General features: G+C 39.0%; 1 protein-coding gene across 2 annotated transcripts in view; it reads right to left on the bottom strand.

Annotated features, from left to right (window-relative positions):
• Positions 1 to 2441: 2441 nt before the first annotated feature.
• CWH43 (cell wall biogenesis 43 C-terminal homolog) overlaps positions 2442 to 15850 on the bottom strand; it is a 58964-nt gene continuing 45555 nt past the window's right edge. For both annotated transcript variants that reach the window (XM_036892558.2, XM_057502222.1), the window contains 4 exons: positions 14286 to 14430; positions 10404 to 10465; positions 5540 to 5695; positions 2442 to 2718 (listed from right to left, as the gene is read on the bottom strand). In XM_036892558.2, the coding sequence (XP_036748453.2) occupies positions 2640 to 2718; positions 5540 to 5695; positions 10404 to 10465; positions 14286 to 14430 (442 nt within the window). In that variant the 3' untranslated portion in view covers positions 2442 to 2639. The remainder of the gene's footprint in view (positions 2719 to 5539; positions 5696 to 10403; positions 10466 to 14285; positions 14431 to 15850) is intronic.

The following is a 15850-nucleotide window of genomic DNA, read 5'->3' as shown; positions in this document are numbered from 1 at the left end:
GTCTATCTTGGAAGGTTGTATTTTTCTAGAAAGTTGTCCATTTCTTCTAGGTTATCCAGTTTGTTAGCATATAGATTTTCATAGTATTGTGTAATAATTCTTTTTATTTCTGTGGTGTCCATAGTGATTTTTCCTTTCTCATTTCTGATTCTGTTTATGTGTGAAGATTCTCTTTTTCTCTTAATAAGTCTGGCTAGGGGGTTATCTATTTTGATTATTTTCTCAAAGAACCAGCTTTTGGTTTCTTTTTTTTTTCTTTTGTTTTATTCATCTCAATTTTATTTATTTCTTCTCTGATCTTTATTATGTTGCTCCTTTTGTTGACTTTGAGCCTTATTTGTTCTGCTTTTTCCAGTTTCAATAATTGTGAATTTAGACTCTTCATTTGGGATTGTTCTTCCTTCTTTAAATAGGCCTGAATTGCTATATACTTTCCTCTTAGAACTGCCTTCACTGTCTCCCACAGAAGTTGGGGCTTTGTGCTGTTGTTATCATTTGTCTCCATATATTGTTTGATCTCTGTTTTAATTTGGTCATTGATCCATTGATTATTTAGGAGCATGTTGTTAAGCCTCCATGTATTTGTGAGCCTTTTTGTTTTCTTTGTACAATTTATTTCTAGTTTTATACCTTTGTGATCTGAGAAGTTGCTTGGTAGAATTTCAATCTTTTTTAATTTACTGAGGTTCTTTTTGTGGCCTAGTATGTGGTCTATTCTGGAAAATGTTCCATGTGCACTTGAGAAGAATGTGTATCCTGCTGCTTTTGGGTGTAGAGTTCTGTAGATGTCTATTAGGTCCATTTGTTCTAGTGTGTTGTTCAGTGCCTCTGTCTCCTTACTTTTTTTCTCTCTGACTGATATGTCCTTTGGAGTGAGTGTTGTGTTGACATCTCCTAAAATGAATGCATTGCATTCTATTTCCTCCTTTAAATCTGTTAGTATTTGTTTCACATATGTCGGTGCTCCTGTGTTGGATGCATAGATATTTATAATGCTTATATCCTCTTGTTGGACTGACCCCTTTATCATTATGTAATGTCCTTCTTTGTCTCTTATTACTTTCCTTGTTTTGAAGTATATTTTGTCTGATACAAATACTGCAACACCTGCTTTTTTTCTCCCTGTTGTTTGCATGAAATATCTTTTTCCATTCCTTCACTTTTAATCTGTGTATGTCTTTGGGTTTGAAGTGAGTCTCTTGTAGGCAGCATATAAGATAGGTCATGCTTTTTTATCCATTCTATTAGTGTGTGTCTTTTGATTGGTGCATTCAGTCCATTTACATTTAGGGTGATTATCAATAGATATGTACTTATTATCATTGCAGGCTTTGGATTTGTGGTTATCAAAGGTTCAAGGGTAGCTTCTTTACTATCTAACCATCTAACTTAACTCATCACCCTATTATAAACACAGTCTGATGATTCTTTTTTTCTCTCCTTTCTTTTTCTTCCTCCTCCACTCTTTATATACTAGGTGTTTTATTCTGTACTCTTTGTGTTTCCCTTGACTGATTTTGTGGCTAGCTGATTTTATTTTGCAGTTTGTTAGTATTTGGTTGGTCTGCTTCCTTTACTGTGGTTTTATTTTCTCTGGTGATGTCTATTTAGCCTTAGGAGCACTTCCATCTAGAGCTGTCCCTTTAAAATACACTGTAGAGATGGTTTGTGGCAGGTAAATTCCCTCAACTTTTGCTTATCTGGGAATTGTTTAATCCCTTTCAAATTTAAATGATATGCAGACCTATATTTTAAACCTCCACAGGGACATAATGTTTTGCATATGGCAGTGTACTCAATTTATGTTTATTAAATAGATCTAAGGATGCCCCTTATGTTGTAGCATAAAACCTCTGAAATTCTGTCTCCTGTAATTTTTATCTCTGCCCCCAAAGATAAAAAACTTTCAGGGCCCTTTCCAGTTCTAAGATGTTGTATGCCATTAACAACATTCAAATCACTATTCCCCATGGAGATAGTGCTGTTGAGCTGAGCTCTCCCCATCACCTACTTGCTTGGATCTAGGGAAGGAAATTCACTTTGTGGGAGGCCTCTGTGTGCTGAGGTTATGCTCCCTGAGGGCTGGTGTTCTGACTGACTGGAGACATCACCAGGGTGTCAGGCACTGCCGCTGTCTGATACCAGCATGGGGGAAAGACATGACCGCATCACAGCTCAGGGAAGGCCGGGATGGACCGGCTGCTGCTGCTGAGTCAGCAACAGTTATATGTACACATTGTTCTGCTCACAATTAGACTTCATCTTTCAACATTTTTCCCTTTTTGTCCCAGGAGGGATTGATTGTTGTCAGCAATCTTTCCAGTTCATCCACAAGTCAATTCCCTATTTTTAAGCATTTAAAAACATAAGACATTTTTATTATTTTATCTCTAGTAGCAAAACTTTCTTATATTATGTCACATTCTACTTTTTATCAAAAACTTAAGAAAGAAAAAAATTTGAATAAATGCTTTTATTTAGCAGTTTGTTTTATAAACTGATAGGATTTTGCATGGCATAGTTTGTTCAAAATTAAGGTTCTTCCTGTGTAGTTTCCCATTTTCATTCATCTCTTTTTATATTATATATTTTTGTTCTCCTTAGACTTGCTCAGCCAATGAATTCTTGTTTTAAATAGTTCATAAAAAGTATTTGGGAGTGCTCATATGAAAATGATGAGTGTTCTCATAATTGTGTCCTTCTTTGTAGGATCCAAATCTAAAAAAAAGTAATTGACATATAAAAACCATTCAGAAATGTAGTTGCTACACAACATTTCAACCATAATTTATGTGGTTTTACTTATATCTACCATAAAACCATGAGAGTTGTGGCCAATTTACAAAAGACTAAATGAAGAAAAAAGAGGATTAATGCATATGGGGAAAGCAGACCAAAACATTAACCTTTAAGGTCCTCTTTCCACACTTACGGAGTATTCCAAAAGCACAGCTCTTTAAGAATTATTGTCTGATAACATTGGTGAAAAATAAACCTGAATTTTCTCTCCAGTCCTCAGTTTGAGTAATGACCATTTTATAGGGGAAGGATAAAACCTGAAATATTATTCATGTTAGAATTATTCATATATAAAACCTATTTGGCACAGTTTAAACTTCTAAGCCTTCTACTAGTGCTCACATGCTACCAGTTAACAATTTCGCTTACTGATGAGTAACTAATTATATAGCTACGATGGTATGATGAAATACAAAAGGTGCTGGAAAAGAAGCTAAGACCTGAACAGATGAAGTCATTGACTTCCTTTTCTTCATCAGCAGTTGTAATTTCCAAACAACCTCTATCATGTAGGAGAGAGGAGCTCTTTTTACTTGTCATCTCAAAGCAATAAAAAATAAGGGCAGAGAGTCTTAAAATTTTGCATAACCCTTGACCCTGCTATTTCATGTCTAGAACTGGGTCCCAAGGAAGTAACCAAGGATACACCCAAAGATATAACAGGAGTTCCTGGAAGACTTATTTATAATAATGAAAGGATTAAAGTATAAAAACAACTAAATTGGTTAGCTAAAGCTTGGTATATCCATCTAATTGAATATCATACAATCATTAAAAATATGTTCTGAAAAATATGGAAGTTCATAATACAGTATTTGAATGAAAAAAATCAGGTTGCTAAATAGCATAAATACACGTATACACACATGTACAAATACGTTTCACATGATTTACAAAGTTGGGGTAAATATATGATATATGGATAGACATGCATATAAAAACCAAAGACGTATCCAAAAATAATACCAACAAAATTGCTTATCTCCTCACTAGGAGGGCTTCACAGGATAAAGATTTGGTCTTATTCATCACTCTGTCCTTAGTATCTAGCACAAGGCCTAGAATGGTGCTGACATTGTGGTACTCAGTGAATATTTGTTGAATTAAGGAATGGGATCTTTGGTGAGCCCAGTATTATTCTTTAACTATTTCTATCTTAAGGAATTTTCTAATTAAGGCAGGTCTCCTACTTATGCTTTTGTTATTGTCATAAGTAAACAGTGAGAAAGCAATCTAGCTCCTTCACAGTTGGTGCAGACCAATGTGCAGTTGTGTTTTATTTGGACGTCACAATCCAGGTAAATGAAAATAAGGAGCACAGGGAAATTGTTTTCCTTTCAGATTTTCCATTTAAGTTTCCAGTTTCTTTCAGTTTCCATTTAAGAAATCAACTCAACCAGCAAGAGGGAAATTTTCCACAAATACTATCACTGCTATTGCAGCTACTGGCATTCACCCTGCATGACTCCAAGAATTTTATGTGTCATTCAAATCTCAAATAACCTTAGGAGATAGACACTACTCTTTTTTCCCATTTTGCAGATAAAAGACTTGAGGCTTAAAGAGGCTAAGCCACTTGCCCCAGTCACCCAGCTGTACATTGGCAAGAGTGAGAATTTGAGCCAGGTAGCTTGACCCCAGAGTCTATGCCCTTTACAGTGCACTGCACTCACAAAGGGCAAGATCAAACACAGCAATGGGAGCAAATCTCCTTACATTCACTGACTACATTTCAGTACAGTTTTTTTCTTGTTGTATGGAGATACAAGGAAGAAAGAGAATATGGATAGATGCCCTTTTTCCACCCCCTAACAAAATGAGGTCTGAGAGTTTCTACAGCAATTAGCTGCTAAAGTAGTAGAAATGTCAAATAATAATAAAGTATATGACACGTTCTGAGTTTGGTTTTATGCAGCCGTTTCCTCTCATTATCCAGTCATGGGAGGAGAATCACATATACCAAGTCACATGTTTTACTGCAAATAGATTTCTCAGATAACCTCTACTTAAAACTAAACAAAACCCAATATATTTCACATGAAAGAAATCTGCAAGGAAATGAATCATCCACTCTCATTACTCTCAATCCTAACTGCACATTGGAATAACCTGGAAAGCCTTTTTAATCCCAATGCCCAGACCACCCCTCCAGGTGTCCTGGTAAACTGGTCTGGAGTGGGACCCAGAAAGGGGTAGTTTTCAAAAGCTCTCCAGGTGAATGAAATGTGCAGCCAGCTCTGAGAATGCCACCAACCCAGCGATGCTAATGGGCTCCCTCCCTGCTTCTCAGCTCTGTCACTGACTGGCCACCTACTCCAGTGAAGTCATTTCATGTTGCCAGCCTGAGGGTCTTACTGATAAAATGGGAATAACAAGAGTACCGGCCAAATGAGGATTCATCAAGATAACACACAAAGCACCTAGAAGAGGGTCTGGGATGTAGAATAATAAATATTAGCTATTGTTATGGTATTAATGACTGATGGTAATGATGGTGATGGTGCCAATGTGATGTTTTTTACCTGAGCTTGATACTACAACAACATGTTTCTCTATCCAGAAAGCAGGGACCATAACTTCAACCCACGCAGGATTTTGTCATCTTTACCATGAGCTCCCTTTCCGGAAGGAATCACTAGAACCAAACATAATGTGTAGCTAATTATGGGGTAATAGTCAGGTCCCTAGAGGGGATGCATGCCTCATAACTGTAGTCCACAACATAAAGTAACTCTGTCACCTGGGATTGAAATGAATTTTCTCAGGAACTTCCCAGTGGTCGGTGATCACTTTCTGATTATCTCTATAATCAGTGGGGTCATCAGGAATCCTAAATTTGGCCATCTGAATTTCAGAGTCACTCAGTCCAGCGTGGGAGATTCTTGCATAACCCAATCTGTGGCAGAGAGAGAAATGGTTTGCAAAGCCTTTATCATCATACAGAAAGCTGATAAGATCTAGTAGATAAATATCTTCATTATTAAGCCAATTTCCCATTTCTAACTCTACTCTGTATATCACTAGAATTAACTTGATTTATAATTTATCAAAAAAATTGCTTTTATGACACAAGTGAATGAGGAACATGCACATAGATTTAATTAACTAAACACACTTGGCAACCTTAATCTACTTTTTCACACTAATGAATATTATGTCTATACAAATTTCCTCCCACACAATTATATTTTAAGTCAATAACAGGAATTCTTCAGAATGAGCAGAGTGTATGCCTAAATTTCTTATCTTTAAAAATCCAACTATCACATGCATATTTCACCCACACTTACAAGTCTAAAAGATTTTCTATTCCTAAAAAAACTGTACATCCTGTTTTTGCTTAGAGCTTTCAGTTCTCCAGGGAATCAAAGGACTTTATAGATGCTATCCAAATAGTTACAGAGATGCTCATGTGGAAAAATAGGGGAACTGAAAGCAGCCAAGAATCAATTTATTTTATATTTCTATTTTGCCTCTTCAGAAAAAATAATTAAGTCAGATTCAGTCAGTCATTTGTTCAATGAATAAATATATATCAAGTCATTGTTGTATATTTGGCATTGTTCTAGTTCTAGGGATAAACAATGAACAAAACAAAGCCTCTACCCTCACAGAGCTTTTATTCTAGTTAGAGGGGACAGAGTAAATATATATGCATGTCTACAACCCATCAGGTGGTAAGAAGTGCCTAAGTACCATGGGGGAATAAGCAGAATGAAGGGGGCAGGGAGTGGCTGGTGGTGGAGGTTACTACTGTCTGGTGGACGGTCACAGCACACTTCTCTGACAGGGACATTTGAGCAAAAAATTGAATGAAGTAAGGGAGCAAACCATACAGACATTGGTGGAATGGTGCTGTAAGAAAGAGAACAGCAAATGCAAAGGTCCTAAGGTGGAATGTGCTTGGCTTTTTTGGAGGACCAATTCCACAATGACTAGAGTGGAGTATGTAAGGGGAAACATGCTAGGAGATGACTCTGCATGGGCCGGGGTGCTAGACAGTGCAAAGCCTTCCTTGCGGCCCACTTCAGATTTTTTTCTGGGAGTAACACAGGAATACAACAGGTTTTGTGCAGAGATGCACTGACTGCTGTGTACAGAACAGACTCTAGGGAAAGGATCTAAGCAGGAAGATCAGTTAGGAGGCCACTGCAACAATTTAAGTGAAAGATGATGGGGGCTTGGACCAGGGTGGGAGGAGGAAAAACACTTAAAACAAGGCCTATAACTACATACTACACACTGTTACTTCATACCGTAACTGTCACTACATACACACAAAAACTTAGAGCTGTGGCAAGTGGAGGCAGCAAGTCTGCTCCCATGAGGGGTAAGAGAAGAGCTGTGATGCCATAGATTCTGAGCTCTCTGACAGGTGATGTTTTTATCCAAGCTCAGGATCCAAATCCATGCTGTTTCCTGTAATGCTAGGTCACTGTTTCTAGTAAATCTAGGTTGTTTCCCAAATCTCTAAGATCAAAATTCTAGCTGGATTCATAGACACTGCCTTCAAGGCCACACCAAAAGTCCTTGAACATAAAGAAGCTGCCAATCCGTATCTTCTGCCAAAACAGGGAATCTCTCATTGGTGTCCAGTGAGTATTTATTAAGTGTCTACTAAGTGCAGGTCATTGAATTAGATGATTGAGGTAAAGGTTATAAAATTGGTTTGTGGACAGAAACTGAAAAGCTGTAGTCCCTAACTTCTCTACTTTGGGTATTTTCAAAGTTACCTTCCCATCTGTTATAGACTAAATGCTTGTGCCCCCACCCTCCACCCCATCACAATTTATATGTTGAAACCCTAACCCCCAGTATAGCCATATTTGGAGATGGGGCCTCTAAGGAAGTAATTAAGATAAATGAGGTTATAAGGGTAGGACCTGATCCAACAGGATTAGTACCCTATAAGAAGAGACAACACAGACCATGTGCGTCACTCATGCTCACTCATGCTCAAGCTTGCTCTCTTTCTGTCTCCAAAACATGGGAAATAAAGTTTTGTTGCTTAAGCCATGCAGTCTATGGTACATTGTTATGGCAACCTGAGCAGACTAATATCCCATCATATTTAGTATATGTGAATATATGTAAAAATCTGCCATCCCTCTCTCCTAATAATAGATAATAAAGGTCTTGGGTCACAAGTGTACAGATAGCCCAGTGATTAGCTATTTGGGGCACTGGTACTATAAATACCATTGTTCCTTGGCAACAATTTTTACAACTTGAATTTATACCTATTTCAGTCTATATCATAAACTGTTTTCTATTATTCCCATTAAAGCAACCACTTCAACTGAATTTAAATATAAACAGTATTTTCAATCTGAGACCTCAAATACACACAAAACTAGCACTTCAGCATGCGCCCTCCCACCTTAACCTTCCGGAAACAGCAAAGTAATAGTCAAACTATCTGTTCTGCACCCATGTGGGCATGTGTATGCTGGGTCTTTCAGAGTTTCTGAATCCTCAGTGTAACCAGAACCATTTTAGCATCTCAAGGAACTCCTTGGCCCACCTCAGTGAGGACATGAACCAATGCAGATATCTAGGAACCAATAAAGTAAAAGTAAAACCAATATTTCACTAAGTAATATCCAGAGTCCTTCATAGGAGTCCACAGAACCTTCCAGGACCTGCTCTTCTCTCTCTGCCCATGCACTCCGCCTCACTTCCTCCTCCACCACACTCCAGCCCCACTTTTCTTCGAACACATCTGGCACTCCTGCCTTGGGCTTTGGCACTAGCTGGGCCCCCCACCTGGAAGGGTCTTCTCCCAGAGTTACACGGCCCACTCCTTCAAATCTTAGCTCCAATGTTATCTACTCATGAGGCCCACCCAGCCCCCTACCTACAGTTGCATCCCACCTCCATATTCTCGGCGCCCTTTACCCTGCTCAATGTTTGCCCACCATATGCATCACCTCCTAAAATATGACCTCACAAATCACTGATTCCATCATTCCAATCATTACCTGTCTTCCCTCCACCAACGTAGGGACCTTTCCCCTCTGGGTTTCCTGCCCCACCCCTGGTGCCTGGTACCCACTGTGCTCTGTGAGGCACAAACGAGGTGAAGAGCAGGAGAGCCTAACAGCTTGCTCTTGCTGGACTGTCGTTCATAACTGAACAAGCCATATCTCCAATGGGAGCAAAGTTGACCCTGTGATTCCTATTATCCCTAGAAGGCAACCATTTTCTTTCATAAATATAGACCACAGACCTTAGAATATAAGGTTACTTAAGGGGTGATCAGTCCAACATCAGCCCCTCTCTTCAAGTAGACAATGCCAAGCCTCCTCTGGTGATGAGCTGCTCTGTGTGGAGAAGGACTAAGGCCAGAGAGGTGCATCCTAGCAGCCCTGCCAGAGTCCCCAGCCCTGTCCCAAGAAGGGTAGTTAGAAGCCTCAGTCCAAATATCTTCATACAGATTCTGACTAACAGAAGGAGCCGGGGATGATCTCCAGCATATTCCCTCCACTGAAGAACCCTGCACGTGGAGGGCCCTGTGAATCAATCCATTGTCCACATGATCTGCCCCCCTTACCTCTCATGTCACCTTCCATGTCACTCTACTCCAACCATGCTGGCCTCCTTACTGTTCCCAAAAATGACCAAGCATGTTCCACTCACACTCCTGTTCCCTTTGCCTGGAGTGTTCCTCCAAGTATATACACAGGTGGACTCCCTCATTTTATTCAGGCTGCTGCCTGAATGTCACCTCATTAGAGTGACCACCTGCCCACTCTATAACACACCACAGCCATCCCATACTCCCTATCCTTCTTACCTGGTTTCATTCAACTTTTTCATCATATTTATCACCACCTGTCATATTTTATTTCTTATGTGCTTATTTTCTGTCTCCTTCCACTGGAATGTAAACTCTATGACAGTCAAGGATTTTGTCTTGTTATTATATCCCCAATGCCTAGAATAATGCCTGGCATGTAACAGATACTTAATACTGTTTAATAAATGAATGCATGAAAGAATGAATGGTTAGTCCCCTTTTTTTGGTATAAAACTGCTCTTTGCTTTATTGTAAAGAAAATCTGCCTTGAAATCAGATTTACACATTTTTAAATTTTAAGATATTTCAGCTATATTATTTTGGATGATATATACACACACATGGATAATATTCACTTTTTGATATGGTATGATATATTTTTAAAATATTGTTTACCTAGGGATCTCAGCACAACACAGTTCTGGCTCCAATAAGTTAGTTCACTTACCCAAGATTACATGATTTGAAATTGGCAAAGCTGGAAATCAAGCCCAGGGCTTTCTTATTTCATTGTCCATGCTGTTTCCACCGTGACATATAGTCAAAACTGGTACCATTCCTAACTCGTGTTGACAGCTAGGTACTTATCATATTTCATACAGTATTGTTTTTATATAATTAAACTTAATTTACTTGGCCATTTATTCCTCTTAATCATTATGCCATGCCTTGGAAAAATTGTTAACCTGTGTAACCAGCCAAATCAATGTTTATAAAAAGTAACAAAATTGCTTCCCTAACATTTTTCTTTCCTGTGTAAACCCAAATCACAATAATAAAAGATTTTTAAAAAATCTACGCTCACCTGATCAGCCCTCGATACATAATGTATTCACACCATCTGTCTTGATCTGTGCTGTCAATATCCTAATAAAGAACAGAGAAGAGAATGCTTCAAGCATAGAAAACAGTGCTGTATTCTGAATTGCCAAGAAAATGTGTGAGCTACAGTAATAAATATGCCTTTTCTCTGCCTGGTTCCTACCAATCCATTAAAGTCCAAATTATTTATACATTCTGCAGATACTTCTGAAGCACCTACAAGGTGCCCCACTAGTCTTTGTACTAGATGCTGGTGTACAAAGATGAAAGTGGTCTAGAGGGGGTGTCAGGCAGGAAAGTCAGCAGTCACAATACAGTCCCCGCTCCCTGCAGCTTTCCAGTCTCTCTGCCCAAGCAGAATCGACCTCATCCTCGTCGGTCACCGTGCGCAGCACCTTACGCACAGCAGCTACACCATTCCGCACAGTTACTTGTTTACATGTCCCACCCTCTCCTTCCTGAACAGAGGGGCTCTAAATCACTTTGGCTCCCTGGTACGTAGCAAGAAGCCTGGCATTCGGCAGGCACTCAATCTGAGTGTGATAAATTGAATCATTGGGAATAAACACATTTTGGGAGTAATCATGAATCTTTTTGATGTTGAAAGCTTGAGACCAGGGATATTTTTCATCAGAGAAGCAGAACATAAACATATTCCTTTTCTATAATGTGTTGGGAAAACCCTAAATGAGGTTTTATACAGAAGAAATTTCCATTTTCTTCTTTTTAAAAATCTTATAAATAAAAAATATACCTGACTTTTGACCATTTCTCAGTTTACTATTAAAGTTTAATTTAAAACATATTTTCAAATCACTAAAAGAATGCACTACAACTTATTAACTATTTCTTAACTTTTTTTCATAAGCTTAGTGGTGGACACATGGATGCTTATTAATTAATCTTTATTATTATATATCACACATATATGTGTCTTTTGTACACATGGAAAACTTACAACAGATTTTAAAAATTAAATTAAAAAATGCTAATAATGAAAAATATAAGAGAGTACTGTTCTGGTTTGCCTTGGGAAAAAAATAAAATTTAGCCATTCAGCTATATATATATTGGAATAATAAATTATGAACATGTTGAATTATCATTTTATTTTATTAGGCTTTAACAAGATGCTGTCAAATTTTAAGACTGCAGAATTTAAATACTCACTTCTTAAAGAAAAAAAAATACTTTAATCCCAGCATTTATCATTAAAACTCTTCTCTGCATTAGTAAACTTCCTAATAGAAAAAGCTATATAAGAATACACTGCCAATCTTGATATAGTTTCTGACTGCGATAGTGGAAATCAATGGAGGATTAAATAAAAATCAAACGAAATTCCTCTTCACATACACACAAAATTCCCTCTTATTAGAATGCAATTTTTCCTTAGACTTGCCAAATATCACCTTATCCAATATTCTTTTGTCCTTTATAGAACATGTACTCACATTTATCTTATTTGATTTTATACATACAGCCAGATGCACATGACACATATATTATGTTAATACATGTTATAATATACATAATACATATATCGAGTGTCTCCTACATACAAGGCTGAGGGCTTTGTAGACATTATCTTATATTTCATCCTCATAACACCTGTATGATACAACCAATATTACTGTCACCACTTTACTGATGCAGACACTGAGGCCAAGAATTACTGACCCCAGGTCACACAGCTGGTAAATGTGGCCCCAGCTAGGCTAGTGAATGATGAGAGAACATTTGCAGAGAGAGAGAGACCCAGCCAACAACCAGTACCAAGGCCTTGGACATGAACAGAACATTTTAGACCCCCAGCCCCAGCCACCAGCTGACTAGCCGAGTGAACCCAGGCGAGAACAGAACACCACCCAGTAAACCCACAGAAGCATTAGAATCTTAAACCATTGTTTTAAGCCATTAAGGTTTGAAGTAGTTTGTTATGCAGCCTCTGTGATTCCACACTCTGCAGGCTTTCCTTCTCCTCTTCTGACTTCTCCTTAAGTTCTTTCCTGAGATGACCTCCTTTCTCTTCCTCACTGTCAACCCCAGTATGGCCACATTAAATGCAGCTTCAAGTATTTTCTTGGTCTTCCTTTTGTACTTGTCTAACTCCAAGAACCGGATCACCCACTTCCATGGTACAGTCATCACCTAGATGGGAGCAACTCCTTACTATACATTTCTAGTCCTGATTGCCCTTCTCAGATCCAGAGCCGTTACATATAGCTGCCTACTGGACATCTCCATTAATATCCTACAGATGCCTCAACTCAGCCTAAAGCTAAACTCATCATTCTTTGAAAAACTCTTCTTCCTTATGCATTCTCTGTAATAATAAAGGTCACCATCATAAACCCTGTGAGAGAAGCCAAAATCAGGAGTCCATTTTGACTCCACATTCTGCCTTATCCACTATGGCAGAGATGAACTCATTTCCCCAGTATCTGCCTTGCCCTCTTCCAAAGCTGTAGTATTTTTGGCTGGGAATATGTTACGATCAGACACTATACCTCCCAATTTCCTACATATCAATGTATGGTCATGCGACTAAATGCCAGTCAATCAAATGTTAAGTACAAGGGTTGGAAGTCAGTTTCCTGAAATTTGCCTTTAGAGATAACATGTGTCCCCTCTTGGCTCCTTCTCTATCCCTTCCTCTAACTTGCCAACTGGAACACGGACGCTGCATCCTGGACCATGAGGCAGACTTGGGAATGGAAGCTTGTAAAGTGGAGTCACAAGATGGAAGGAGCACATTCCTGACACCACGGCGTGCTGTGCCAGTGCTAAGTCACCTGCCCAGACTTTATCACAAAGAAATACACTTTTCTTATTTAAGCCACTGCCATTTTGTTTTCTGTCACGTGCAGAAAACCCTCATCGTGGCACGCTCTCCCTCACCTGTCTCTCCAAGCACTTGACAAGATGAGTAAGCTTTTCTCTGCAGACAGTATTTTAAGACGTGAAATTGAAAACAAAATATGAAGGACCAACATCTACTTAAAATTCTAATGGTTATGTTTTTCACTACAAATGAATGCAGTTAGCCCTCTAGTGTAGCTGTGTCTCAAGGGTTTGATTTGTGTGCCAGGGCCTCAGACCATGATTCTGTTTGGACCCACTTAAAATTCAAGTGTTTTGGACCTCAACAGGTAAAAACTAATTCCGTGTCATTTAGTGAGGCCCTGTCTGGCTGATGCCAGCCTCTATGAAATTTCATTTTAGCTTTTACTCTCAACATCATAATTAACTTGCATAATTTGGCAGATCATAATTTCTAAACATGGATGCAATAACCCACTTCCCATTTGGTATTCTTATAATGTGACTTTGACACTCCTCCCACTGAGAAATGAGGTTTATTTTTCTTCTACTTGAATGTGAGCAAGCTTGTGACAACAGCAGAAATCACACTATACTATTTACAAAGCTAGGTCATACAAGATGGTATGACTTCTTCCTGGTTCTCTTGGGACACTCACAGAACCCAACCATCATGCTGGTAGAAAGCCTAAGTCACCCATGGGGAGGAATCAGGACTCCTGAGCCCAAAGCCCCAGCTGAGTTCCTGGTCAACAGCCAGCACCAACCTGCTACCTGTCAGTCACCTGCCAAGGATCTTGCAGTCCTTCGTTGAGCCACCTAGCCGCACAGAGCAGAGATGAGCTATCCCCACAAAGCCCTGTCCAAACTGCAGATTCATGAAAAAACAGATGACAGCTGTGCTTGAATGCCAGCATGTGTTGTGATGGTATTCTATGCAGCAGGAGATAATCAGAATACATATTCTGCTGTAGGGTTGCGTCGTTGTTTTTTTTAATGAAGAAATATTTTAAGAAATCAGAAATCCTATTATTTGTGTTACCTTCACATCGCCATGTTCAATGAGCTGTACATAATCTCTGGAACCAGGTGCCGAAGTGATATATCCCAGGAATATCACTTGATTAGAACTACTTTTCAGTAGTTTTGAAACAGCAATAGCCTGAAGTTTCCTGTCGAGGTCATCTCTAAAAAAATGCAAAAATGTACTTTTTTATTGTATATGCAACAATTTTTAAAAAGTACTGGGTACCTCAGTTCCCAAAGAATATCGGCACACATACCACAAGCCCAGAATCATTCCTACTTGGATAAATGACTTAATGTTATGCAAACAAACAAGACAGATCAACTGAGTAGACTGACAAACTAACTTTTGGCTAAGAACAATATAATCTTTCCCCACAAATCACTTGGAGTCACATACCTATTCAAAATCAGCATTTGCTCAACTTTTTATCAGAAGAAATTATATCAATAATCTGAGACCCAGTCATCCATATTATAGCTAAAAAGTAAGTTAAAAAAAAATCCAGGAGTGCTGGTAAGAGGAAGAATTCTGACATTCACAGAACATAGCAGTCTTCTGTAACCTACTCAGCTCCTTCAACTGAATGCTTTCTGAAAGATCCCATCCCCGACTACCCTGGCTAAACATGATCCTTTGTTATGCTAAGCACTATACATGTATGACTGAGATAATTAGGCAGGTACATCAAGCTTTTAGGGAGTTTACAGTCAGTCTGTTTTGGGAAAAATAAGGACATCATTTGACACAACCCAGCCAGGAAAACTGACACTCCAGGTATTTCAATCAAAGTGAATTTAATATAGGGAACTGATTACCTGGGTGATAGGAAGTCAAACAGGAGTCAGTGAGGCAACCAGAGTTTACAAAAATGAGAAACCAGTACCATCTCTACGGTTAGAAGGATTCCAGGAGGAAATGATATTCCCAGAGTCCACAAGCCAGCCCTGACTGGTGGGAGATGGCATTACGGAGGAGGCTGGCTAAGACTGGGACCATGCAAGGAAGAGTTGGAGCCACTGAAGAGAGTCAGCTGCTGCCAGAGACGAGAAAGCAGAGAGAGAGAGAAAATGAGAAGTACCCTACTTTCTCCCCTCCTCTTACCCTCCAGCCTTGCACTAGTGCCTCCTATTGGTTAATCCTACCCAGAAGCCAGAAGGCAATGGAATCTGGGAACTGTGGTTCCCTGCAGTGTGTAGCCAAGAGGAAGACAAGCCAGGAATGGATCCAAGAGAAAATAGGCAGTAGACCAGTACAGGCATTTATATACAAAGATAACTAATAAGTGATTGTTAAGTAAAAAACAATGACAAAGGAAGATAGAGGGGGAACATGGAGGACTGAGAAAATTGGATAAAATTGAAGAGGTAGGATCTGAAGACAGGGCCAAGCTTAGATAAGAATGTGTGGACAGCTATGAGTACTATTAAAAGATGTCTCAAAAAATAAGAGTGAAAATGACCATTTGTTTAGTATCTTTGAAACTGAATGCTCATGGTAACTGACAGACAGGCATCAGCTCTATTTTTAAATGAGGCTAAATATCAAGCCTATGGTTCTTTTTCATCTCCCCACCCAGC

The sequence above is a fragment of the Manis pentadactyla genome, chromosome 5 (genome assembly GCF_030020395.1).
Source record: "Manis pentadactyla isolate mManPen7 chromosome 5, mManPen7.hap1, whole genome shotgun sequence".
Taxonomy (NCBI): domain Eukaryota; kingdom Metazoa; phylum Chordata; class Mammalia; order Pholidota; family Manidae; genus Manis; species Manis pentadactyla.
This window is presented reverse-complemented; position numbering and strand designations above follow the sequence as displayed.